Below are 25,551 nucleotides of genomic sequence, written 5' to 3'. Positions count from 1 at the left end.
TGCGTTTGCTGCCAAGGGTACAATTGTAGCTAGAGTTACAATGCACACATGCTGTGGGTGGACTAGGATTGCTGATAAACTGTTCTGATGACAATCTGGGGGAGGTAAAAGCAAAGAGAGTGGGTTTTCTTATTCTGAGATGTGCGGAAATCAGACTGCCCTTTTAACTCCCAAATTACAGACTTGATGATGTTGAAATGTTAAGCCAATACCTATGTATATTATAAATGGTCACAAGTTTAAATGCTCAGATTAGTTAGTTTGTGCTGCTTCATTTTTGATTGCATGCAAGCACTGCATCTCTGTGTTGCATTGCAGTGGTACAGTATGTGCAGTGTATGTCTATCAGCATTCTACTGTGCAGCACCACACTCAGGCCAAAAATCTGCTGCAGAGGAAACAAAGCACTGCAGAAACCTCTTGTCCTGCAGTCTCACAATTAGACAGAAACATGTGTAAGCTATATTTACTATTCAACATGTCTGAATAATTCAAAAATTTTGACCATGTGTGTGAGGGTTTTGACCCACAACACACTTTCAGAGCCTTTGAATACATGGACACATGCCATGTGGAGAACCTGAGAAGGTTTAAATAAAGATAGCAACACACAGCATAAAGGACGATTGTGATCAGTGTATTTGAGCCAAACCTGGACAAATAAAATTGTTTTTTGAAACATGTGCATCTATATGTATTGTACATGTGTGCTATGTGTGTTAGCAATTCACACCCACCTCTATCACAAATAGCTAAAAAATCCAGGAGGGTGAAGTCTAGCATGTGTTTGCTCTGTTCATATTATTGTTCAGGGTATCTGAACACTTGTAAACTACCATCTATCACATACAGTACATGAGCTCACAGACACCCACAATTGCTCTGATTGACAGGTGAGCTGGTAATGCCATTTTAAAGCCCTTTTACTTATGAACATGGACAGTATTTTTGTTTTTCCAAATCTGCAGTGATTAGAAAAGTAACATAATACTTACTATTCATGAGAATATGAGATGTTTTATTTCAATCTTTGCTGCAGTCTAATTTAAGCTGTATTTTTTTTCTAATAGTTTCCTTCTTTTATGCTGCATAGCATTATAACTGATACTGGAAACAAGGCAAGTACTTTTTTTCATGTAAACACAGCTGAAATGTTCTGGCTTCTGACAATTTTGGAAATGAGGATTATCTGGAATAAATGACAAATATACAGTGTATATGTGGACAAAAGTATTGGGACACCTGACTTGTCAGCCATATGTGGTTCTTCCCCAAACTGTTACCACACAGTTGGAGGCACACAATTGCACGGGATTTCATTGGATGTTGTGCATTACATTTTCTACTCACTTGAACCCAAACCTTTTCCAGCATGACAATGTCTCTATACACAAAGCCAGCTCCATGAGGCTATGGTTTATGGGTCAGAGAGTGGAAGATTTCCTGCTAAAGAGCTCTGACCTCAAAGGTATTGAACACCTTTGGAATTAATTGAAATGCTGACTGCATCCCAGGCCTCCTTACCTCACCTAAATTAGTATCTGACTTAAATAAAGCCCTTGTGGCTAAATGAGCACACATTTCCAAGATCTATTGGATTTCTCCTAGAAGAATGAATGGTATAACAGCAAATGGGGACTAATTGTGGAATTGGATGTTCAAAAAGCACATATGAATCTTATGGTCAGGTGTCCTCTAACTATTGTCCATATTGTGTAAGCTACATTAGCCAGTAAAAAAAAATTCAAGTTAATCAAAGCACAACTTAGTATATGGAGAAATTCTTAGAACAGTAACATTTATAGAATCTATGCATGTTCTCTCAGTGCCTATGGGATTTACTCTGGGATCACTGGTTTCCTCACACCCACCCAAAAAGGATAGTAGATGCAGTGTTCCCAGGATAGACTATAGCAGGATAGGATAAATCCTGAATCTTAAAAATATAAATAACATATTTTAAGGAACTAAACAATATATCTATTAGTTTATATTATATCATCTAGCACAAAGGCTTAATTACTGTAGCAGTAATTTCTTATTTTTCCAAGTCATCTAATACTCTTTGTTCTCATTGAGACATGCTGTGTGAGTGACATGCTCCATATGCTCAAAGCAATGCACTATTTTGTGCTCACTGACTCCTCACTTATCTTGCCAGCCATTTCGGAAAGGTACAGATTTACATCTTTTGACGTTTATCTTGTGCCCCTCCGGCAATGCAGGGAACTCGTGGTGAAATAAGATATGGCTGTGGCTTAGACCTTAACTATTTCTCCAGTTTCATCCAATAATGTTTTTTTTTTTGTATCAATATTTTCACCTCACTGTGATAAAATCTTTTAAACCCCCTGTTGTGTTTAAATAAGATTTCCTGAGGGGGGTGTCATGCTGTGATAAAGCTAACTCTGACCTTTCTCTTCTATGTAACATCCCCTTTAATACAAGCCTCAGTTAATCTGCAAACCCATTGCATTACCATATTATGTAAAGGGTGCATCTTGTTCTATGCAATATTAAACTTTTTCCATATGACCGGACATATTTAATTTCTGTTTGCCATGTCAAAAATTCATCGCACTCAGAAAATGTGAAAATGTGATGTGTAAGTTGCAGAAGAATTTGACTTAAAACAGAGAAAAATCATTCATCATACTTGCTGCCACATATACCATACCACCAGAGAATTATAGCCATTCTTTGTCTCTTGGGCAGGAGCCATTGCACAGAGCCTTGAACACTCCAAAGCAAAACCCAATACTTTCAATAATATGCACATTAAGTCGTCTTGGTTGAAATGATAAATAGTTTTGATAAACCACATAAGGCAGTTTTACCTCAGATGACTGGTTCCTTTATTATTTTATTGCTTCACAAACTTGTCTACCAAATCACTAAAATGTAGCTTTTAAACAAACTCTTTCAAGGCAATAAGTGAATCTAACTGCTTTGAAATATGTTTTGGGAAAATAAATTATCTTTGGTTTTTCTATCCTTTTTCTATTCTTTTTTTTCACAATTTTATTAAACATTGGATTTAAGATTATCCATTATTTTCTTTTTTATTCATTTTAGCACAATTTGAAAGGAATTGCTCAGTGTTTAAAAATTAAGCCCCACACACCAAAAAAAAAAAGATTCTGTCAATTCCTTTCAGATTTTAGACTTTACCTTCATATTGTTTACCACTTTACTATCTTGTGTTGTTTGAGACACTGTAATGGGCTATTCACTTCAATTCCATGCCTGTTAAAGTGCCCCTACTGGCCTGGACCCAAGGGATTGTGTCATGCAGGCCCAGCCTATAAGATGTCCCTGCATATGACTCATAGACATACATCATCCACATACATAACAATGCAATATTCATGAGGAAAAATAAAATAAAACCAGAATCTATCTTGTTAGATTAGAGTTCGAGCAGCTCCATGTTTTTGAGGGTTAAGACAAAAAGATTGAGATCCCTCTTCATGCATAGATTTATGCAGGTGGCAGAAGACGTGTTGTTAAAAGCCTGAGCGAGCCTGACCTGTCTGAATATAGCACCACTCTCTAATAGTCCTCTGTGCTAAGATAGGAACAAGAAAAAAACAGAGTGCTTCTGTCATCACACACATATAGTCAAAAGCATTCAGGCAGAAAGGGGAAAAAAAACAGTAGAACATATAAGGTGAGAGAACTCAGGACAAGGATGTCAGGTTTATTTATAGAGCCAGAAAGTAAAGGCATGACTAATTTGGCTTTGTATGTTGCCCACAATCAAATAAAACCGAACCTTACGGTGTTCATGATCAGCAGATGAAATATTCTCACAGAATTCTAAAGAATTAAGGGGTGTGGTCATTCAGAAAGTGACACCTACTTTCCTTGGAGTAGGCTGGTGTAATAATACAAAATGTAGTGAAAAGGGGCAAGAAAATCAGTAGCCATACCATCATTAATAACAGTTTACCAAAATCTGTCAGCCACCAAAGTGGTAAAGCTGTTGACAATTTAACAGAAATAATAATATACTGCACTAAAAGGGCATACATGAATGTAAGGATAGATGACAGTTTTATTTAGAGGTCCGAAAGGACTTTAACAATTTAACAATTAAGAAAAAAAAATAGATTTTTGTTTGCATTTGTATTGTTATGAGTTTAGCTGATCTTTTGGTTCGTTCCACAAACTTCGTATCTGACCACTGGCTCACATTCGGATAAAACTAAAAGGGGTGTAACAATACACAAAATTCACGGTTCAGTACGTACCTCGGTTTTTAAGTCACGGTTGGGTTTAATTTCGGTACAGTTATGGGGAAGAAATGCAAAACAAAAAAATTGCTTGTCGTTTTTTATAAACGCAGTTTATTCATTATTAACATTTGTAAACATTAACAGTTTACTGTTACTAATACTACTACTACTACTACTACTACTAATAATAATAAAATGCACTCAAAGTGCGAGGCGGAGACTAAGCAAATTTGTCCGGCACTTAAAACGTTCCTGGGGGACCTCCGATTTTAACAATGTACCTGTTACACCCCTTGTTCCTCAGGATTCTAGTCATGGTGCACATCTCAGGTCATAACTGTTTGCTCTGTACAACTTTTTAGAAGCTGGCAAAAATAGTTCATATCTGTATTCCTTGACTAATTCTGATTAATGTAATTGAATTTGATCAAATTCTCCAGAAGAGGGTGAGAAGCCAACAAAGGCACTGTGCCAATCATTCAAGCCTTAGAAATATTCAGCAATATTATAATAATGAATTTAATTGGAACTTAATTTCAAATGAGAAAAAGAAATGGGAATCAAAGAAAGAATGCAAGAGAGACAAATAAGCTGGTTAGACTGAAAGAGCGTCTTCTTTTATGTAAGTGAGTGTCCCATGCTCCCATACTAATATCAGCAAGCTGCTACAAAAAGAAAGCAAAAGTGCTCTCCTGCTGTCATGTACATCCACCAGAGCACACCAAGAGTCTTACATGCTTCATCCCAATGGGATAGCTTCAGTCAGGCAGAGTGAAAGCACGAGGCTGCTGGGTCACAATCACACTCTTTCTGTCTCACAGACACGCACAAACACTCACACACAAATGCACACATGCTGTGTAACACTCCAAGAGCTGCATGGCCGTGTCTTGTTGTCTGTGTGTGTCACAAGTCTCTGTGTGTCCTTTCCCCCTTGTCCTTCTACTTGTGGGGTAAGTGTGCCAGTCCTGCCCTGCAGTGGATGGCAGGTTGCCCTCGTCTCTCTTTGTCCTTTTCCTCCGAGAGAAGGAGTGAACCAGAGAAAGGGAGGGCTCCGCCTGCACCAACTGGAGGATGAGGTCAGGTGGCTGCAGGCTCACTCTGCATTTTCTCCATTTCAGCAGTGAAGACACTCCATGTGTCTCTCCCGAGGGCCCTGCACCACCTCCGGATGGAGACGTGTCTACTCCACCGGCTGATGGAGGAGGGGGGGATGGAGGAGAAAAGCTGGTGCAAGAGTCTCCAGAGCCAGTGGTGGCGGTGGAGGTGGAAGTGAAGGAGAGAGAGATTGAGAATGAAGGAATAAAACCCCCGGCTGAGTCCCCAGAGCAGCATCAGCAGCAGGAGAAGCAAGAGGAGGAAGGAAAGAAAGACACAGACGAAGAGGAGGCTGGAGGAGGGAGGGGAGGTGCAGGAGGAGGCAGGAGGCCCAGCTTGCACCACACTGCATCCTCTCCTATGAGGGTACAAAGGAACGGGGCCTGCAGCCATGCCAACGCTTCCGACTACGAGCTCTCGCTTGACCTCAAAAACAAGCAGGTAGGGTGCAAGGTGGTGTGGAGATGGCAGTTTGGAAAAGGCAAGTGTATGAGTGGAGTGTGACTGACTTGGCGTTGTGCTTTTTGGGCCTAGAGTTCAATCTTTCAGTGTGTGCTTTAGAGGCTTTGGATTAGTTTGTGGAGACTTATAACTTAGTGCCTTGATTCAGGCAAAGCATTGTGGATTAGGATGTGACCCGTGTAGATTAGGATGCAGCTGGTTGCTTCAGGTTGGCTCATTCATCATCATCATCTTCCTCATTTCCATCCATCTTCATCAAAAACATTCTAATCATCATCATTTCCATTAGTTTAACACATGATCGCCAAGAGTTTTGTCTTTCGATTTTTGTTCCGTTTATCTCTGCCTACCTTTTATCAGAACTTCACAAATAGAGTATAAGCTTCAGAATGAGAAATGAGACCTCTCAAGTAGTCCCAGTAATCCAGTGTTTTTATTTAAAGTCATGTTATACCTGAAAACAGATATTCAGAGACTGGGTAATATTTAAAAAAATAAATTAAAATGTTGTGCTAAAAAATAACAAGCCCAGAATTCTAATTAATCTTTGGACATTCTCTTCCTAAGCTTTCATACTGGACTTCACAACTATATAGAACAACATATGTTTTATTTTTGTGAGATAAAGGCAGCTTTGTAGTGGCAGATATAAATAAATAGGGGTGTATATCAGTTATTCATCAGTATATCAGTATAGTGTGTTTGTGCATGTGAGCACATGTGTTTTGGTGGGGAACACGTCCCTAGGAGAGTAGGAATATCAACATTGTTGGCCTTAGGAGTAACATGAGTTGTTGATTTGAATAATTACATCAGTGGAAGAGCCTCACAGTAAACCAGGTTTTCTTGGACACTTTTACTACAGCAATGCTCTCAATGCTTTTTTAGTCATCACTGTTTAGATAATTATATCAATGTGTAAATATTCATATATCGCATAAAAGTTGTCATGGTCTGATTTTGTACTTGTGGTTTTATATCAAATGTATATTTGTCACACTATCAAAATTGCTTGACCTAATAATTATAGGTTATTGTTACAAGGGCTAATATAAAATGATCCCATTTCTTGTATATTTCAGTTTATTAGTATCTGGTTAGATTTTTTTTATTAATAGAAAAATGCTTAATGTACGATTTTCAAATAGAGATCTGAAATGAACTATGTTATGCAGTATAAGTGCTAAGTGTGTGGTCTATAAATGTATCTTTCTGCTAGTGTTTCTCTTTTTGTAAAGATATGGTGAGCATTTTTATACACTAGTTTTTCACCCAAACGGACCCTTTTAGGATCGCACACCAGATTTAGTCTCCTTTGCCATTACAATAAGCTCCACTTTTCTGAGAACGCTTTCCACTATATTTTGAATCGTGGCTGTGGGTATTTTTGTTCTTTGTTAGTCACAAAAGCATTGGGTGAGGAGGTCTGCCTTCAGTCAGCATTCCAGTTCATCTCAAATGTGTTCACAAATGTATGTAATTTCCAACCTTGGCAAACCGTGTCCTCTTGAGCATTGTCATGCTGAAACAGATTTGGACATCTTTGTTTCAGTGAAGGAAAATCTTAATGCAACACCATATAAAGACTTTCTAAACGATTGAGTGCCTTCAACTTTGTGGGAAGAACTAAATATGGGTGTGATTGTCATATGAATGAATCTAATGATAAGTTAATGCAATGTAAATGAAGCACTGTGAAGTCTAGCATTAATGAATGCAATTAAATTCTATCCACATTTGTGTTTTTCAACAATTGTGAAGTGATGTGATCAGCACTGTGCTCTAAATCGGGTATTAGATTGGTGCTTGAGTGCATTCATCCCATTTGTCATGCTTAGAATCAAAACAGTCTTCATGCATTATACTGGCTTTTACTTTCTAACTAAAAGATGCATTACCTAACATTTATTTTAAGACTTGGAGTATATTGGTTTAATCCCAGGCATGAACAAAAATGCACTTCAATGTACTAATACAATGATTAAAGAATGTGAAATACAATCGTTCTTTTCAGGTTTATGGTTTTTCACTTTTCCAGTTTTACAGTATTCTCCTCTCCCTCCATTTTAATTTTGGGTGGCCCCACTTGTTTTGGGTGTTTGTTCACCCAGTGTACCTCAAATTCTTTATTGTAAGTGCAGACATCATAGAAAATAAAAAGTTTTGTGTTCTGCATTCAGAATGTTCAGTGTAGTTAGAGTCTCCTGTCAGTGGCCATTATATTTAACCCTGGCACACAATCTTTGAGTAGCCAATCCAGCAGTGTTTGTGGGTGAATTGAAACCAGAGCACCTGGAGTAACTAACACAGAACTAGAGATTACATGCAAAACCCCACAGAGCTCGGGATCGAACGAAACCCTAGAGCCATGAGACACCACTGTGATGCCTACATAATTTCATTTCCGTACCATTTTTAAGAAAGTTTTTTATAGATCAAACATTTATATACCTTTGATCCCATCAGGCCTTTCAAGTAAACAGAACTAGTTCCCTTAGGTATACAGACTTGCTGCTAGTTGAGTTTTTGTGACCCGAGATGTGGCCTGCAAAAAGCAACATACCGATACCTCTACAGAGAACCTTATTCCCTCTGCATAATTACCTGTGGATGCTAATAAAAATCCAGCGTAGCCTCGCAACGAGACCTTTGATTATCACATCCCATGCTGATCAGCTCATAAATATACATGCATTCATGAGATACACATCATCAGTGCAAATAAGGAATTAATGTCAAGCACCTAAAATGGAAAGAGAAAACTAGTATGATAAGCTTACAACAATGTGAAAATATTAGACTTAGCAACAACTTTTCTAAAGATTATGACCAATTTGCAGATATTAATGTAGTGAAAGGATAGTGTTAAGGCCTATTGGTACAGTGCCATTAGAACAGAGACATTTAACATGGTTTGGTGTTTAAAAAAAAAAAAGGGCAGAAATCTGTGGGAAGAATAATAAGTAAAAAAAAACAAAGTGAGAATGCAATGGTATCTGGGCTTCATTTAGCTAGAAACCAATATCAGCTAAACGGAGACGGCAAGAGATTAAATCTTCTGGAGCACACTGTATTTCGTTTGACCTTTTCTATTGAAAGTGTTTTTTTTTTTTCATTTTCCAAACAAAAGTAATCGTATTTTATTTCAAACTGATGACAAAAAACTATATTTAAAGGTTGTGAAGAACAAATCTAGATCTTTAACTTAGAGTTAAGTTACACTTTTGGTGTTCTCATATATATATATATATATATATATAGTTACAACTTATAGATACAGAATAATAATAAAAAAAATTATTTTAGCTGTAAAAAAAGATCTGATGACAATATCACACACATTACATGAACATATCTAAATGATTGCATGTAACAAAAAGTAATTATATGTAACAATATTAATTATGTAATAAATCAGATATAAGAAATAAATCAGCATGCCCTGCATGACAAAATGAAAGCAAATTGAATGAATACAGATTTCACATGTAAATTTTCTTTTTTTTTCCAGAACTTAATAGACTTAAAAATAACGAAGCAAAATTATTTGTTTTGTAATCATTGAACAATGATGACACCATTATCTCTATCTCTTATTTACAATCCCACCTGTGCACACACACCTGCCATCTGGAGAGTCCCTAAGCACAGGAGTGTCTTTTGAATCCCTTTCCATATAATAATAATATATAGCTTGAAATTATTTGGTAATGTAAAATTAACATCTACAAATTCTACATAAGTTGTACTACTATGCAATAAAAGGAAGTGTACATCGAGTGATATGTAGTGGAGCAGACTATTTGTTATTTCAAACATAAGCGACCTGTCTTGGGTGTTTGAGATGCTGTCAGTATTTGCACTTGATTTTCAAAAAAAAAAAAGTCTTATTTTTATATTTAATTGTATGTCTAATTTCTTTGGAGCCTTTAAAAATGAGTGAACTACGTAAAGGATTTAACAGAAAGTAAACACATCAGTCACGTTGTGATTGCTTTATTTTAGAGCCAAGAAAAACAGCAGCAAAAGAATAAAATTGTGTCCCTGTCGATTTACTTAGGGCCAAGACTAGATGTGTCATTTAAGTGAAATAAAGTCATGTTCTAGTGGGACAGTGGTAGTCTGCTTAGATGGAACACTGAGCTGCTAAATTTGCTCTGCTGATTAGAAAAGAGTGATGTCAGTGCTATATTTCATGTCTCTAAACCCAACACACACACCCCCCCACGCCACTTCCGGAATGATCTCTCTCTCTCTCTCTCTCTTCTCTCTCTCTCTCTCTCTCTCTCTCTCTCTCTCTCTCTCTCTCTCTCTCTCTCTCTCTCTCGGACGATGCTTGACAAAGTGATCAAAAGCAAAACGAACAGGATGGATTTACAGCAGTAAACTATTTTTTCCTGCTCCCTTTTTTTTGGCTTTCACATTTCACACACATCATTTTGTATCTTTGTATCAGAATACATATACAAATAAATAAAACACATATGAAGAAATATCAATCCAATTTGTGAAGCCTTCAGAGAGGATACTGCATCTTCACTGCATCACCATGGGAACATTTTTGGTTAATTCAGACTTGCACACTACTATGGCTCATGTCAAAAAGAATATACAGAATGTTACGACCCTCAAACAATCTTCCTGACTCAGAAGCCGTGCATGAACTCTGGGTTCCACCCACTGCTGAAACGAATCGAGACTCCAAATCAGATATGCATTCAGCACTTAGCAGAATGGATGCACATAAGGCTTCTGGCCCTGATGTCAAGCAGGGAAGTGTGCTCAGGGCATGTGCTGACATCTGGCAAAGGTCAAACTGACATCTTTAAACTTTAAACTGGCCCAGGCAACTGTACCCACATGCCTTTAAACAAGGACTATCACACCAATGTTTAAGCATTCTACTCCAGTGTGTTTAAATGATTCCTTTGTTGAACTCACTCCTATTAAAATTAAATGCTTTGGTCAACTGGTTAAAGTCATTTATAGCAAGCTTGCCACTTATGCTACAACCCCCAACAGTTTGTCTAGCACCTGAACAGGTTGACAATTAATGCATTCTATTGGAACAATTGTATTAAGGACTTCCTAACCAATAAGTCTGTATCGTCTTTCACGGTTTCCTATACCCTCATCCTGAACACTCGTACACTCTGTCTTCTGCTTTACACCCTGTATACCCATGACTGTGTGCCTCTGCATAACTCCAGCATCATCAAGTATGCTGATGATAACAGAGTGGTAGGTCACATCAGCAATAATAATGAGTCTGCCACACAGATGAGATTCAAAGCCTTGCTGCTTGTGTCAACAGCATGGTGCTATGCCAACATCTTTACCCTCAAAACAAGAGGGCAAAAAAGCTTATTATGAACTTATAGAAACCTAAATACAGCAGTCATTGTGCCATTTACATCAATTGGACTGAAGTGTCTCCAGCATTAAGTTCTTGGAGATCCAAATATTTAAAGAGGAATGCAAAACAGCACCTTTACTTGCTTATGAAACTGAAAAAATTTAAATGTATTCCTTGAATATTAAGAAGTTTTGACTGCTACCCCATTGTGAGCATCCTGGCCATCTCAAAGTGTGGTAAGGTAGGTCATGGCTGACTCAAAGGACTGCATTGGAGCCCAAATTTCAGCCATTAAAACACCTACACAACATTTAAATCATCAAGGACTCCACCATCCTGTCCACCATCTGTTCAAATGCCATTGTTCCAGTTTTACTTATATTTATTTATTTATACTATATATATATATATATATATATATATATATATATATATATATATATATATATATATATATATATATATATATATATATATACACACACACACATTTCTGTTTCTCTTAGGCACTGGAATATTCTGTTTTTTTTTCTGTTTCATGGAGAACACAAGTGAACGGCAGAGACGTTATTCAATTTCTGCCCTGTTATATTTGCCATTTTGCCACAGGTTTCCCATGGAGCACAAAAACAAATTATCCGATATGACTTTACTAATCAACCAGGCGCCCTTCTGAGCCCCATCTAGTGTTTAGGACCACCTCTGTGAATTCACATCTGAATTTGAATGTGTGTATGAGACTCTGACAAACAACCTCAGGTTATTAGAATCACTCCCTTTTCTTTTGTCCCCAGTATTTTCTGTAATGTTAATTTCCTGTATGCTAATTAAATTAATTTCCTGTTTTTTTTTTCCCCACAAAAGTTTCAATGCTTTGTCACATTAAATCTGGGCCATCAAAATTTCCAGATAAATACAATGAATGTTCTAGGCAGGTTTTGCCAGTCAGGAGGAATAATGCTCATGACTCAAGACTCATTTTGTAGAATGAGACGACTGAACCCCACATGCTTGAACCATCACAAATATCTTAGTATTCCGCACATACCCTACTTTCCTACAGGATACAAGCTGAAATATACATTTGCAGAGGTAATTACTCTTCTGAGTCATTTGGATGCTCCTTTAGGTCTTTTGATGGTCTGATGGTTCGGCAATGTGAAAAATTGAATCAATTCTTTACAGAAAAGCACAGTAAAGCTTATTTTTTCACTATGTATGTTTCTATTACAGGAGAGTAAATACCATAGACAGTTATAAGATTTAATGATGTAATACTATGGTTTAGCCCGAGATACATTACAATAGTATATAAGACTTCACTACAATAATGTTTGGTTTGTACATCATCAAATCAGGATTACACTGCTTTCTTATATTTTTCATAACTTTAGATATTTTATATTGCCCGCAATTAGCCATGAGATTCGCTAAATTTTTAGAACTTAATAATTACAAAAAAAATGTAAGAAACAATAGAAACACATCTAGCAACAAAACTTGTCTGCTCTTCATTCAGCTTTCTGATACAGTTGCTGCCTTTAGAAATCAGGTTTGGTATAAAGCACAAACTTAGTTGCACTTGAGTGATCTTATGTTCCTAATGGCCAATCAGTGACCCAATGGCCATTTGATATTTTCCATTGTTTCCCAAATTTCAATCACTGAACAATGTTGTCCAACAATGTAGTTTATTGTTCTTATTTTTTTAAACTGTATTGACTATTAAAAAAAAAAAAATTGTTTTTCTATCAAGAAACATTTCATGCCCATGTTTATTTTCATATTTCAAAACAGCTCATAATCATGGCTTCATTTAGTAACATTTTTTATAGAAATTAAAATATTCTAAGATATGAAAATCTTTATATATATATATATATATATATATATATATATATATATATATATATATATATATATATTAATATACTGATAGAAAATCGCATCATGTCCCATATAATAATCTCATGTATAAATGATTAAACATATAATGATTTCTACTGATGTTTTAAGCATCATTTGATTTATTGTGTTCATGAGCATTAAAAAACCTTTAAAGCATGACCTTATTTTTTTTTGATGTTAAGAACATATTGTTCCACATATGGTTGTCCAGGAAATTAATATGCATACTGTAGTTATGAAAGTTATGAAATGTACATACATATTAAGGAAATTAACCAAGTCAGAAGCAAAGATACCTGATTATTCCTTTTTCAAATTTTTTATTATTATTATTATAATTGACAATTTTCAAATGAAAGAACGTCTCTAGATTACGTATGTAACCCTAGTTCCCTGAGGGATCACGACGCTCCGTCTAAACGCTTTGGGAACGAGTGTTCATGCTCTGAAATAATGTGTGTACTGGCCGTCACACTGTGACACTGGCAGTCACTGGTGACCGTCACAGCCAAAATGGTGGGCACGCAGTCTTTTAGGGTGGACAGAGCCAACCCCTTGGTGAAATGTCCCTGGAAGAAATCCAGGACTGAACAAACAGGGCAGTGACCTGGACCCAGTTGGTGGTGCTCACACCATGAGCAGAACAGACAACACCTGTCGGCATACGACCTACTCGTGGAGGGAGCTCTGGAGTGGAGAATGGTCTCTACCACCTAGGTGGAGAGACCAGAACCTCTGAGCTGTGCTCCCTCAGGGGCCACAGCCTCCACAGCTCCGGGCGGGGGTGAAATATGGCACCCTCCAATCTCCCATGGAGGGTGCTCGAGGAGAGCTACCAGGTCTATGAACCATGGTTTGCTCGGCCACCTTGGAGCTACCAGGAGGAGACGTACTCCATCCAGGCAAACTCTCTTCAGAACTCCTGGAAGCAGCACAATAAGGAGAAAGGAGTACAGATGGAGCCTCAGCCATGCCTGAGCCATGGCATCCAGCCCCAGCGAGGAGTAAGGGAGAACCAAAAGGGGACAGTGCGACATCTCTCGAGACGCAAACAAATCCACCTGGGCTCTTTCGAATTTGTCTTATGTACAGCAGGCCAAGTGGAATCACACTGGATGCAGCTGCTATAAGCTCTAGCAGTTTCTGGAACTGCTTGCCAGTGGGAGGCTGCCCTTCTTTGACCTTCCTGACGGCCGTAAGGATGGCCACAATGCAGGCAGATGAGATGTGTGCGCAAAGTAGTTGAGTCCCATATGACACCGAGATAGGTCTCTGTAATGGAGAAAGCATACTCTTCCCGGTGTTCAACCGAAACCCCAACGCCTTCATGTGGGCGAGAACGACATCTTGATGCCGAGGACTGGCAACTGCTCTGATTGAGTTTGGATTAATCGTAGTCATTCAACTACAGCGACTATTTGTTGAAGCCACACATTTTGTGAAAGTACGGGGTGAAAGGGCAAGGCCAAATGGAAGAACCCATTATTGGTAAGCTTCGGCGCTGAAAATGAACCGTGACAAACCAGTCCTCGGGTCTGATTTGAAGCACGACCTGCTTGAGGATCAGCATCTTGAACCTGAGTCTCATGAAAGAGCGGTTCAGCTGACGTAGATCTAAGATGGGACCCAACCCTCCGTCCTTTTGGGGAACTATAAAGTACCGGATGTAGAACTCTGACTCTCGTTCTGATGGAGGGACCACCTCGATGGCCTCCTTCCTCAGTAGAGTGTTTATTTCCTGTTCTATGACCAGAGCCTGCTGGCTTCCCACCAGGGTAGGGAAGAACCCAGTGAAAACAGGGTGGAGGAAACCCGAACTAAATCGAGTAGCCTCAATCTAAAGTGTGCAGGACCCACTAAGACACATCTGGGAGAGATTTCGAAGCTGCCAGAAAGTGCCTTAGGGGTATCAGTCTTTCGAGAGGTGGTGAGTTTTTCTGGACCACAACAATGCCGGGTGGAAACCAAGGAGAGAGCTCGCTGGAGCTGGCCGTGCCCTAAAGCACCGAGGGTGGCAGGGTTAATTGACCAGGTCCCTGAGGGGGCTGGGACAGGGCGGGCACCGGATAGAGCGGTGCAGCGCGCACCTTCACGGCCGGATCCCCAGAAAGTCTCGTGTCAGAAACTTTTCATTGAAGCCTTCCTGTTGAAGATGACAGTCCTCAGATCTGTCACCTCATGAGGCTTTGACGCTGAGCGCCTCGCAGGATCCCTCACAGGGGGAGAGCGAGTCGCACGCTGCATTTCTGCACCTCCTGGTGGGAGGTAGAGTTTTGCGGGTGGTGCGCCCTCCCTGAGCAGCCACCTGTGAGTGGTGTGGGAAGTAACACTAAAACACCGCCACCTGTTTCTTATTCTCCTGAAAACCAGAAGGGGTTAGCAGGGCATCCAGCAGTACAGCCCTGCCTTTCAGAGATCTTTGACAGAGTAAGCCACAGATGCCTTTCTGTGGACACCAGGGCAGCCATAGACCGACTAATGGCCCAAGCGATCTCTTAAGTGGCTCTGAGAGCCAGATCCGCCATACGGCGAAGCTCATCCAAATTGCTGCCCGGGGCACCTCCCACATCCAACTCATGCAGAAGGTCAGACTGATATGCTTGCAACACCTCCATGGTATGCAGGGACGCAGCGACTTGACCTGCCATAGCATAGGCTTTACCCACAAGCGCTGAAGTATTGTGTAGGGGCATCGTGGGTAATGTTGGGGTCTTAAGGGAGGAGGCGTGTCCGGAAGAATGATAGGTGGCATGTGTCTCGTCAACCCGCAGCATTGCCTCATAACCATGTTCTTTCCTCCCCATAACGTAGGAATACACAGTAGAACCGGGGATAAAGGGGCTGGCTGAAAAAGGCTTAACCCATGACCTGGACACCTCGGTGAAAAAAAGGGAAGACACCGACGCGGAGGTTGTTACACGGGTGTCAGAAAGCGCTCACCTTATTTACTAGATGAAAGCACTATCTGCTCATTAGCCGGCCAAGTTATATGGAGCTTGGCAATGGCATGCGTTACAACCACCATAAGCTCCTCAGCTTTTGTATCGCAGAGCGTGACCCTGCCCTTCCCCTCTTCGGAGGAAGAGAGGCGGAGCTGCATACGCTCGTCGCAGGGGAAGAATCCGCCGAAAGGCGTGCTTCCAAAGCCTGTAAGAAAGCGCTGGACTGAGCAGGTGAAGTTGGAGATAGGTACATGCCTGTCTCGAAACCCTCTGCAAGGTCCAGCTGCAAACCCCAGGAGCTGGCACGGCGCTCTGCCTCGGCAAAAGCAGGGCCAGACCCAGGAGAAGCTAGGGCACCCTCCTCTAAGAGTGCCCAGCAGGAGCGGAGTAATATATCGGGGCAGGGAGGAGCGCACAGCCGGAAAGTGGGCTTAAAGTTTTTTTCTTGCTTAGATTTTAAATTTTTTCTTTTCTTTTCTTTTCTTTTTTGACAAACAATCTGACAAACAACACAAATACACAGAGCGCTTCGTAAACAGACAGAAGCTGCCACTGCCCTCACTCATATGCGTTTTATACTCCTGGTCGTGACGTCACCCCACCGGTGACCAGTTTTTCATCGATTATACACATTATTTCAGAGCGTGAACACTCGGGCGCGTCCCCAAAGCATTTAGAGTTCCTGAATGGGAACCTATTTTGTCTTTTAATGTTCATCTTTTAGTAATGACTCCATGAGAAAACAAGCTGATTAAAAGAGGAGGTTCTCTAAAATGACAAATGTCATGAACTGCTATGTCCTATAATCTGAAAGTAGCAGACAGTTCCAGTTCCACTTATTTATTTATTTGAACTGTCACCAAATTCACTCACAAAAAGACTCACAAACCTGGTAATCTACTTGCTCATGCATGCTCATTCCACTTCAGCTTTATATTTAGCTACCTTTCAAATGTATAGTGATTGAGTGTTTGTAGTAATTTGAGAATGTTATTAAGAGCATGCAGTGTAATGGTTATCACTGTGTTTGTTTATTTAACTGCTTAAACCAATGAATAATCCATCTGAAACTTTCATGGCATCTTGAACAACCACCATTCTTGTTAGCATTGCCCTTTTTGTCTGAAACTTTGTTATCAGCCATAGAAATCCATGACATGATGCTGCACCCCAATCCCTTCCTTCTTGGTAGCATGTGAAACATGGGTTAATTTTTAATTGCTGAAGCAGACTACATCAGTTAAAAAGTCTATCCTGGGAATTCGTAGCATTAGGTGTCAATATACTGTACCTTGAATGATACATGGTTTTATCTGTTATTATTGTGCTTCTTATTGGTTAGGTTTTTTGTGTTGAATATTTGGCACAACACTGTCAACCTGCTTGTAAACAATATGACCATAAAAATAGTAGTGACAGAGTGTATATCCTTGTACAATAAAATCTGATATCTGCAAAAAAAATTTAAAAAGCAAATCTATCAGTCTACATTTTTTTTCATCCAGTTCTAATTAAATTAAGTAAAAAGTATGAGGCTATGTAGAAAAAGTCAGATTTCAAATTAGAAATCAGAACTGTCAGAACTGTTTTGGCCTCAAAAGGGGGACCAACACAATATTAGGCAGGTGGTCATAATGTTATGCCTAGTCAGTGTATATGTTTTTGTTCTTCTCTAATTTCACTGTTGTTTCTCTTTTATGCAGTTATAATCTGCTCTTTAAATTTGTTTTCAGGATTCTTAGTCCTCATTGATTTTTTTTTAATTCCTCCTTCTGTTCTCGCTGAACTTATTATGACTACCGTTACTCATATGTGTTGTCACATCACTGTTGATGTCTCCTCTTCCTTATTTCTCTCTGTTCCTGCAGATCGAAATGTTAGAGCACAAATATGGTGGCCACCTCATCTCGCGTCGTGCTGCCTGCAAAATCCAAACAGCCTTTCGCCAGTACCAGCTCAGCAAGAACTTTGAGAAAATCCGCAACTCCCTGCTGGAGAGCCGGCTTCCTCGTCGAATCTCCCTGCGCAAGGTGCGTGTTCAAAATGCTGAGGGCTTCTCAGCTGAGAGGGCACTGGCCGAAGGCTGCTCTGTTGCAGGTATTCCTCTGGTCCGGTCCCCATCACTTCCTGTTACTGTGGGTGGCAGTCTCACAGACCTAGAAGACTCCTTTACAGAACAGGTTCAGTCACTAGCCAAGTCCATTGATGATGCCCTTAGCAACTGGAGCATGAAGACCATGTGCTCTTTGCAGGAGGGTAGCACCTATCAGTTTAGTTCTGAAGCCTTTGCCACTGCAGGTTGCAAACCTACAGTGGCTGTAACTGTTGGGGAGAGTGGTACCCTGGACCAGACCACCCTCCCGAGTGGTACAGTGTTAGGAGACAATGCAGATAACATGCCCCGTAATGCCAGCAAGCTAATGATGGCCTTTCGGGATGTGACAGTGCAAATTGACAGTCAAAGTTTTCACGTGTCCTCCTCTGTCAGGGAGTCCTCCACATCAGTATCCCTTGGAAACTGTGTGCAGCAGGGGGCTACAGTGACTGAGACCCTTAAACAGCCCCCAGTAGAAGAAACAAAACTCATAGAACACCCCCCACCTCCACAGGAACCAATTCCTCCTCCTCCAGAGTCAGATTTTGGAGAAATACCAGATAACGATTTCCCAGCACCCCCACCCTGCGATGAGCAATTTGAAGAAGATCTACCACCTCTTGCCTTGGAGAAGACAGAGGCTCCAGTGCCAGAGGTTGCATTCCCCGTGGAGACAATAGAAGAGGCCATACCTACAGTAGGACAGATTCCAGTGGCCCCTACTGTTGAGGTTCTGGAGGCCAAGCGACAACTTTCAGACCCAGCTGACAATAGCTCAGAGCAGATGAGCAGCAGCAGTACATCAACATCTGCCCGCTCAGCTTCTGAGGCCTCATCCAAGGAAGCACTGCAGACTATGATGCTCAGCCTGCCACGCTACCACTGTGAGAACCCAAGCAGCTGCAAATCACCTACCCTCTCCACAGATGTCATGCGCAAACGCCTATATCGTATTGGTCTCAACCTCTTTAATGTGTAAGTAGTCACTGGGGAACTTTCTCCACTTTTCCATTACACTATTTGTTTACTCTTTGGTGCACTTGTTCTATCTAGAATTTAAAGTGATCCTCAGGCTGATTAGAATGTGAAGATCCATGAAATAACACCAGATACTGATGCAAGATTTCGAGGCATATATTCCTGCTTGGATTAGATAATCAGAAATCAATAACAGAGACACACTAAACATTTTTATTTACAGTGTTATTTAATATTATTCACACATTCTCTTTTAACTGCTTTCCCTTGAGTCTGTTTCTCTCTGTCAGCAGACACACACTCATCCCCAGCTGTGATTTACCCCCCTCTTCCCAAAGGCCTGTCACTTTGGGTTTGCCTGAGCCTCTATAAATAGCTCTGCTTCTATCCAAATATGGCTTGTCTATTCCCACGTCTGCATGGTCAGTTCCTATTTAATTAAAGATTTGCATGCAGACAGAGTATCAGTGCCTCTGATCCTTCAATTAAAATGATGACACACACATACACATTCATTAGCAGGTTATTCAGCGTTGCCTGATAATGCCAAAATAGCTCTAATATGAAACTGTAGCCCTTTATAATTAGAATAAGATGGGAGACAGAATCTTTGTTTTAAGAAAAACATGTTAAAATAATATTAAATAATTAAAATCGGTCCATTTTGTAAAAAATGCTTATTTGTCATACTCTGTATTTGCATGTGTCAGATTGATGGGAGATTATATGGGTTTACAATCCAAAGAACATAACCTCATGCATGAAGGCAATTATGCTAATCGCCTTAGAAACATAAGAATATTGTTGAGTATCCACCTGAGCCTTAATGGCTTAAACAAGCATGTTATTAGCTGATTAGCAGCCCTATGGTAAGACAGAGATTCAGAGGATAATTATAGATGTAGGCATCGATTGATAAGATGGTTCGATTTTGGAGAAACACTGAGAATCGTTAAAAGTAAATTGAAGTAAGGCAGCAGTCATTTGGATACCTAGTCTACTGCAGTTTGTTGTTGGATGAGACATTTGGCTAAGCCTGTCACCCCCCCCCTGAGCCTCAGCTCTCTATCAACTCTGGTCTAACATAAGGTCAGTGAGAGAGAGCAATTCCCTGTTCGATTTCTCATTAGTCATTCTATTAATGCTGGCCAGTAATCTTGCCATGGTAGTTAAAAGTTCTTCCGCCTGCTCTGGAAATGGCCATCATGAGAGCTGAAAAAGTTTCAAGATGACATGGCACTTCTCCTTTCTCCCGGTGGCCTTAATCCTAGATTTCTAAGCTCCAAGTTGCATTTTTTTACTCATTCGACTCCCACTCCTGCATACAAAAACATGCAGTTCCTCCATTTTAATGAATGCTCTTTGTGCTGGAAGTAATCCACGGTGTATCATCCTCGCTAGGGATGGCAGCATGGGTCTTAGAGGGCAGGCTGACTCATGTGGCTTGAGGTAAGAATTATTTTGGCATTACCCTCTGTGTGCCAGGAACAGACACTGGGCTGTCATCATAGTCAGTTTATGTCAGAGACGAATGACTCCTGTCCTACACCTGTGCTCCTGCAGGTCTGTTTTGCAGCTTATAAAGAAAGTGTTGATTAATCATTTTCTGATTTTTTTAATCCCTGTATGTTCCCTTTTTTATATAAAGGAAGCATCATTTCTGATTACCAGGCTAAGCTTAAAACAACTTCTTCTTCTTCTTCTTCTTTCGGCTGCTCCCATTAGGGGTCGCCACAGCGGATCATCCGTCTCCATACCACCCTGTCCTCTACATCTGCCTCTTTCACACCAACTACCTGCATGTCTTCCCTCACCACATCCATGAACCTCCTCCTTGGCCTTCCTCTTTTCCTCCTACCTGGTGGCTCCATCTTCAGCATTTTTCTACCAATATAATTCATGTCCCTTCTCTGCACATGTCCAAACCATCTCAATCTCGCCTCCCTCACCTTGTCACCAAAACATCCTACATGTGCTGTCCCTCTAATAAACTCATTTCTAATCTTGTCCATCCTCGTCACTCCCAACGAAAACCTTAACATTTTCAGCTCTGCTACCTCCAGCTCCACCTCCTGTCTTTTACTCAATGCCACTGTCTCTAATCCATACAACATCGCAGGTCTCACCACAGTCCTATAAACTTTCCCTTTCATTCTTGCAGATACCCTACTATCACAAATCACTCCTGTCACTCTTCTGTGTATAGGCATCTGTGGGCATCTGTGGTGCTCTTCCTCGGCATGAAACCATACTGTTGCTCACAGATGGTCACCTCTTCTCTCAGCCTGGCTTCCACTACTCTTTCCCATAACTTCATGGTGTGACTGATCAACTTAATTCCCCTGTAGTTACTGCAGGTCTGCACATCTCCCTTATGCTTAAAGATCGGTACCAGCACACTCCTTCTCCATTCCTCAGGCATCCTCTCCCCTTCCAGAATTCTGTTAAACAATCTGGTTAAAAACTCCACTGCCATCTCTCCTAAACATCTCCACGCTTCTACCGGTATGTCATCTGGTCCAACCGACTTTCCATGCTTCATCCTCTTAATCGCTGCTCTCACTTCCTCCTTACTAATCCTATCTACATCCTGCTTCACCAACTCCACATCCTCCAATCCTCTCTCTCTCTGATTTTCCTCATTCATCAGCTGCTCAAAATACTCCCTCCATCTTCTCAACACACTCTCCTCACTAGTCAACACATTTCCCTCTCCATCCTTTATTGCTCTAACTTGCAGTACATCCTTCCCAGCTCGGTCCCTCTGCCTGGCCAATCGGTATAAATCCTTTTCTCCTTCCTTAGTGTCCAACCTCTTATACAGCTCCTCATATGCCTTTTCCTTGGCTTTCGCCACATCCCTTTTTACCTGCTGCCGCATCTCCTTGTACTCCTGCCTACTTTTCTCATCACTCTGTCGATCCCACTTCTGTTTTGCCAACCTCTTTCCCTTAATGCTCTCCTGCACTTCCTCATTCCACCACCACGTCTCCTTGTCTTGCTTTCTATTTCCAGATGTCACACCAAGTACTTTTCTAGCTGCCTTCCTTATCACTCCTGCAGTAGTTGCCCAATCATCCGGCACCTCTTCACCACCACCAAGCCCCTGTCTGACCTCTTCCCTGAACCTCACACCACACTCTTCATCCTTCAGTTTCCACCATCTTATTCTTCTTTCAATCCTTACTTTCCTCCTCTTCTTCTTCGCCTCCAAAACCATCCTACAGACCACCATCCGATGCTGTCTAGCTACACTGTCCCCCGCCAACACCTTACAGTCTACAATCTCCTTCAGGTTGCATCTCCTACACAGAACATAATCCACCTGTGTGCACCTTCCTCCACTCTTATACGTCACCCTATGATCCTCCTTCTTCTTAAAATACATGTTCACCACTGCCATTTCCATCCTTTTTGCAAAATCTACCACCATCTGCCCTTCCACATTCCTCTCCTTAAAACCATACCTACCCATCACCTCCTCATCACCTCTGTTCCCTTCACCTACATGCCCATTAAAGTCTGCCCCAATCACCAATCGTTCTTTCCTAGGTACACCATCTACCACTTCATCTAATTCACTCCAGAATCTTTCCTTCTCCTCCATCTCACAGCCAACTTGTGGAGCATAGGCACTGATGACATTTATCATCATCCCTTCAACCTCCACCTTCACGATCATCACCCTATCAGAAACTCTCTTCACCTCCACTACACTCTTACTGTACTCTTCCTTCAGAATCACCCCTACACCATTTCTCTTTCCATCCACACCATGATAAAACAGTTTAAATCCACCTCCAATGTTCCTGGCCTTACTCCCTTTCCACTTGGTCTCCTGAACACACAGCATATCTACCTTTCTCCTCTCCATCATATCAGCTATCTCTCTCCCTTTACCCGTCATAGTACCAACATTTAAAGTACCAACCCGAACCTCTACTCTCCTACACTGCTCCTTTTCCTGCCGTCTCTGTAGACGTCTTCCTCCTCTCCTTCTCCTCCTTCGGCCAACAGTAGCCCAATTTCCACCGGTACCCTGTCGGCTAACGATACCTGTGGCGATCGTTGTTAACCCGGGCCTCGACCGATCCGGTATGAAATTCTCATTTGTGATCCGCATATTTGATTTGGCACATGTTTTACGCTGGATGCCCTTCCTAACGCAACCCTCCCCATTTACCCGGGCTTGGGACCGGCACTAAGAGTGCACTGGCTTGTGCCCCCCTAATGGCTGGGTTGCTAAGCTTAAAACAACATTAATATAAAAAGCCAGATTGTTGGAAAAATAATCCATGTTGGGATAGTGTGATAAATTAATAAGACTGGTAAAATAATTTGGCACAAATCAATGGGACCTTGGAAATCATTTAAGCAGCATTTAGAAAATTTTAAAGCAACAATTACTGCATTAAAGACCTTCTATCATCCTGGGATAATCCAAGAGTTTGTTAAATGTTTATTGATGTAATGCATATTGCCAAAAAAATAAAAAATAATTCTGCAGTTCAAATCAAAACCTCACTATACGATATATTTTTTAAAATATAGAAAATTTGAAATATTAGTTCGCAAATAGATTTCCAAAGGTTTTTAAAAATTGCATCCCTAATTTGCGGAAAACAGAAAAAAATAACTAAGATGTCATTTAAAAAAGCTCGCCCACCACCACAAAAACTAAAAATACAACAATAAAACAACAACAAAAAAACAAAACAATGAAGGAAGAAAAGTGAGCTTTTAATTAGCTAGTGAAATCTTGGCCATTGTCAAAACTGCTACCCTACGGACAGTGATCGGGTGGTTAAAAATTAGGGGTACATTCTGATTAAGCAAACAGATATAGATTAAAGGTGTGAGAACACAGCCAAATAGACATCTAGCATATGGAGAACTACAGTAGTAGCTCATCATTAAAGGTTCAGCTTGCCTCTGTTTGGATAGAAGTGTAATACAGGAATCCCCCGTGATGGTTACGTTCCAAACCCACCCTCGATAAACGGAAAACCGCGATAAACAAACACCACCCTAAAAATGCTATTTTATGTTTACAGTACTGTACTGTATTAACATTTTACTTCATTTTATAATTAATAATTATATTTTTATTAATTTCATTATTTTAACATAAAACTCCATAAAACAATTCCCTAGTTTTTTGGTCTATCGTGCTATCCACGTGAGACCGGGAACACCAGCCTAATTAATTAGCTATGTGGCAAACGCAATTCCGCGATAAACCCGGAGCGCGAGATTCGAACCGCGGTAAAGCGGGGATTACTGTATACTGTACATGATTAAATGAAAGGGATGCCTTTTTGAAAATCCCTTTAGTCCAGTTTTTTTAAGCTAAAACAAGTTGTCCAGATCACTGTGTTTGTGAGCAAAGCCAAGCTGTGCCACATTGCACCCCGCATGTGGTTAGAAAAATGGCACGCTTAATGGCTCTTTTGCAGCGGTTTTTCCAGCATGGCAGGGAGCAGTAAAAACAAAAGAGGCACAGTAAAAAGGACATATGGCTCTGGCCCTCTAACAATCCTTCTGCCACTACTCTATATAGCCTGATGCACTGTGCCCATTCCTGACAAAGCACTTTTGCAGCTTTAGAAACAAACAGGGCAAACTTAACTTGATCCCTTTTTTATTTTTATTTTTTACCAGTTTTACCTTTTTTTTGCTTCTTGCACAGCAGGAAATAAGCCGGAGCTGCATAATCGAAGTGAGCAGATATGATAAAGGGAGGCAGAAAGAGAGAGAGAGAAAGAGAGACAAGCAGAAGGAGAAGGAACGAGAGTAAGGGAGATAGAGTCTTATTAGTTCCAGTACTTTATTTCTTCAGTCTAATACTTGGGCTGCAGCTGCATCTGAAACAGGTATGTGTGTGTGTGTGTGTGTGTGTGTGTGTGTGTGTGTGTGTGTGTGTGTGTGTGTGTGTGTGTGTGTGTGTGTGTGTGTGTGTGATGGCTAAGACAACATTCAGGGATTATTGGAGTCAACAGTGTACCCTGATTCTCTTCCTCGTATTAGCTAATTAAGTTTGTGAAGAGATAAATGAAGGATGAGTTGGGTTGGACGTGTCTGTGTGTTTATGGGTGTGCGTAAGTGGTTCCATAGATAGAGGATGTCAAAGGAGGAATAACTGCCGAGATGTTAATCAGTGTCTTGTTCTCTACATATTCATTCAATGTACAAGAAGAACAGAATAATATATTTCCCCAAAGGTAGTAAAAACTAGCTAAAGACAGCCAGAGTAGGTAAAGACAAGATGCATGCATGTGTTCTTGTGTCAGAGGAGGGTAACTGCTTTCCTGTAAAATAATTTTTAGGAAAATATTCCTGGTGTCTTTTGCTAGTATATGAAGTATATTCTCAGGTTTGTATACACGAGTGTCTATAGAGTGGTACTAGAAAAACAACTTGCTTTAAGTTGAAAAGTGCACTCCAGGCAAGGAAGGTATCTTTTTTTTTTTTTTA

The 25,551-nt window shown here is 40.5% G+C and overlaps 1 protein-coding gene across 4 annotated transcripts in view; it reads left to right on the top strand.

Moving 5' to 3' along the window:
• iqsec3a (IQ motif and Sec7 domain ArfGEF 3a) overlaps positions 1-25,551 on the top strand; it is a 131,900-nt gene that overhangs the window by 47,838 nt on the left and 58,511 nt on the right. For 2 of the 4 annotated variants that reach the window (XM_083528296.1, XM_083528294.1), the window contains exons 3-4: positions 5,363-5,777; positions 17,873-19,074. In XM_083528296.1, coding sequence (XP_083384422.1) covers positions 5,363-5,777; positions 17,873-19,074 — 1,617 coding nt within the window. Of the gene's footprint in view, positions 1-5,359; positions 5,778-17,872; positions 19,075-25,551 lie in introns of all 4 variants that reach the window. The other 2 variants (XM_083528295.1, XM_083528293.1) reach the window with 1 other exon arrangement.

This window comes from Silurus aristotelis, assembly GCF_946808225.1.
Source record: "Silurus aristotelis genome assembly, chromosome: 24".
NCBI lineage: Eukaryota > Metazoa > Chordata > Actinopteri > Siluriformes > Siluridae > Silurus > Silurus aristotelis.
Note: the sequence above shows the minus strand (reverse complement) of the source record. Positions and strands in the feature narration are given on the sequence as shown.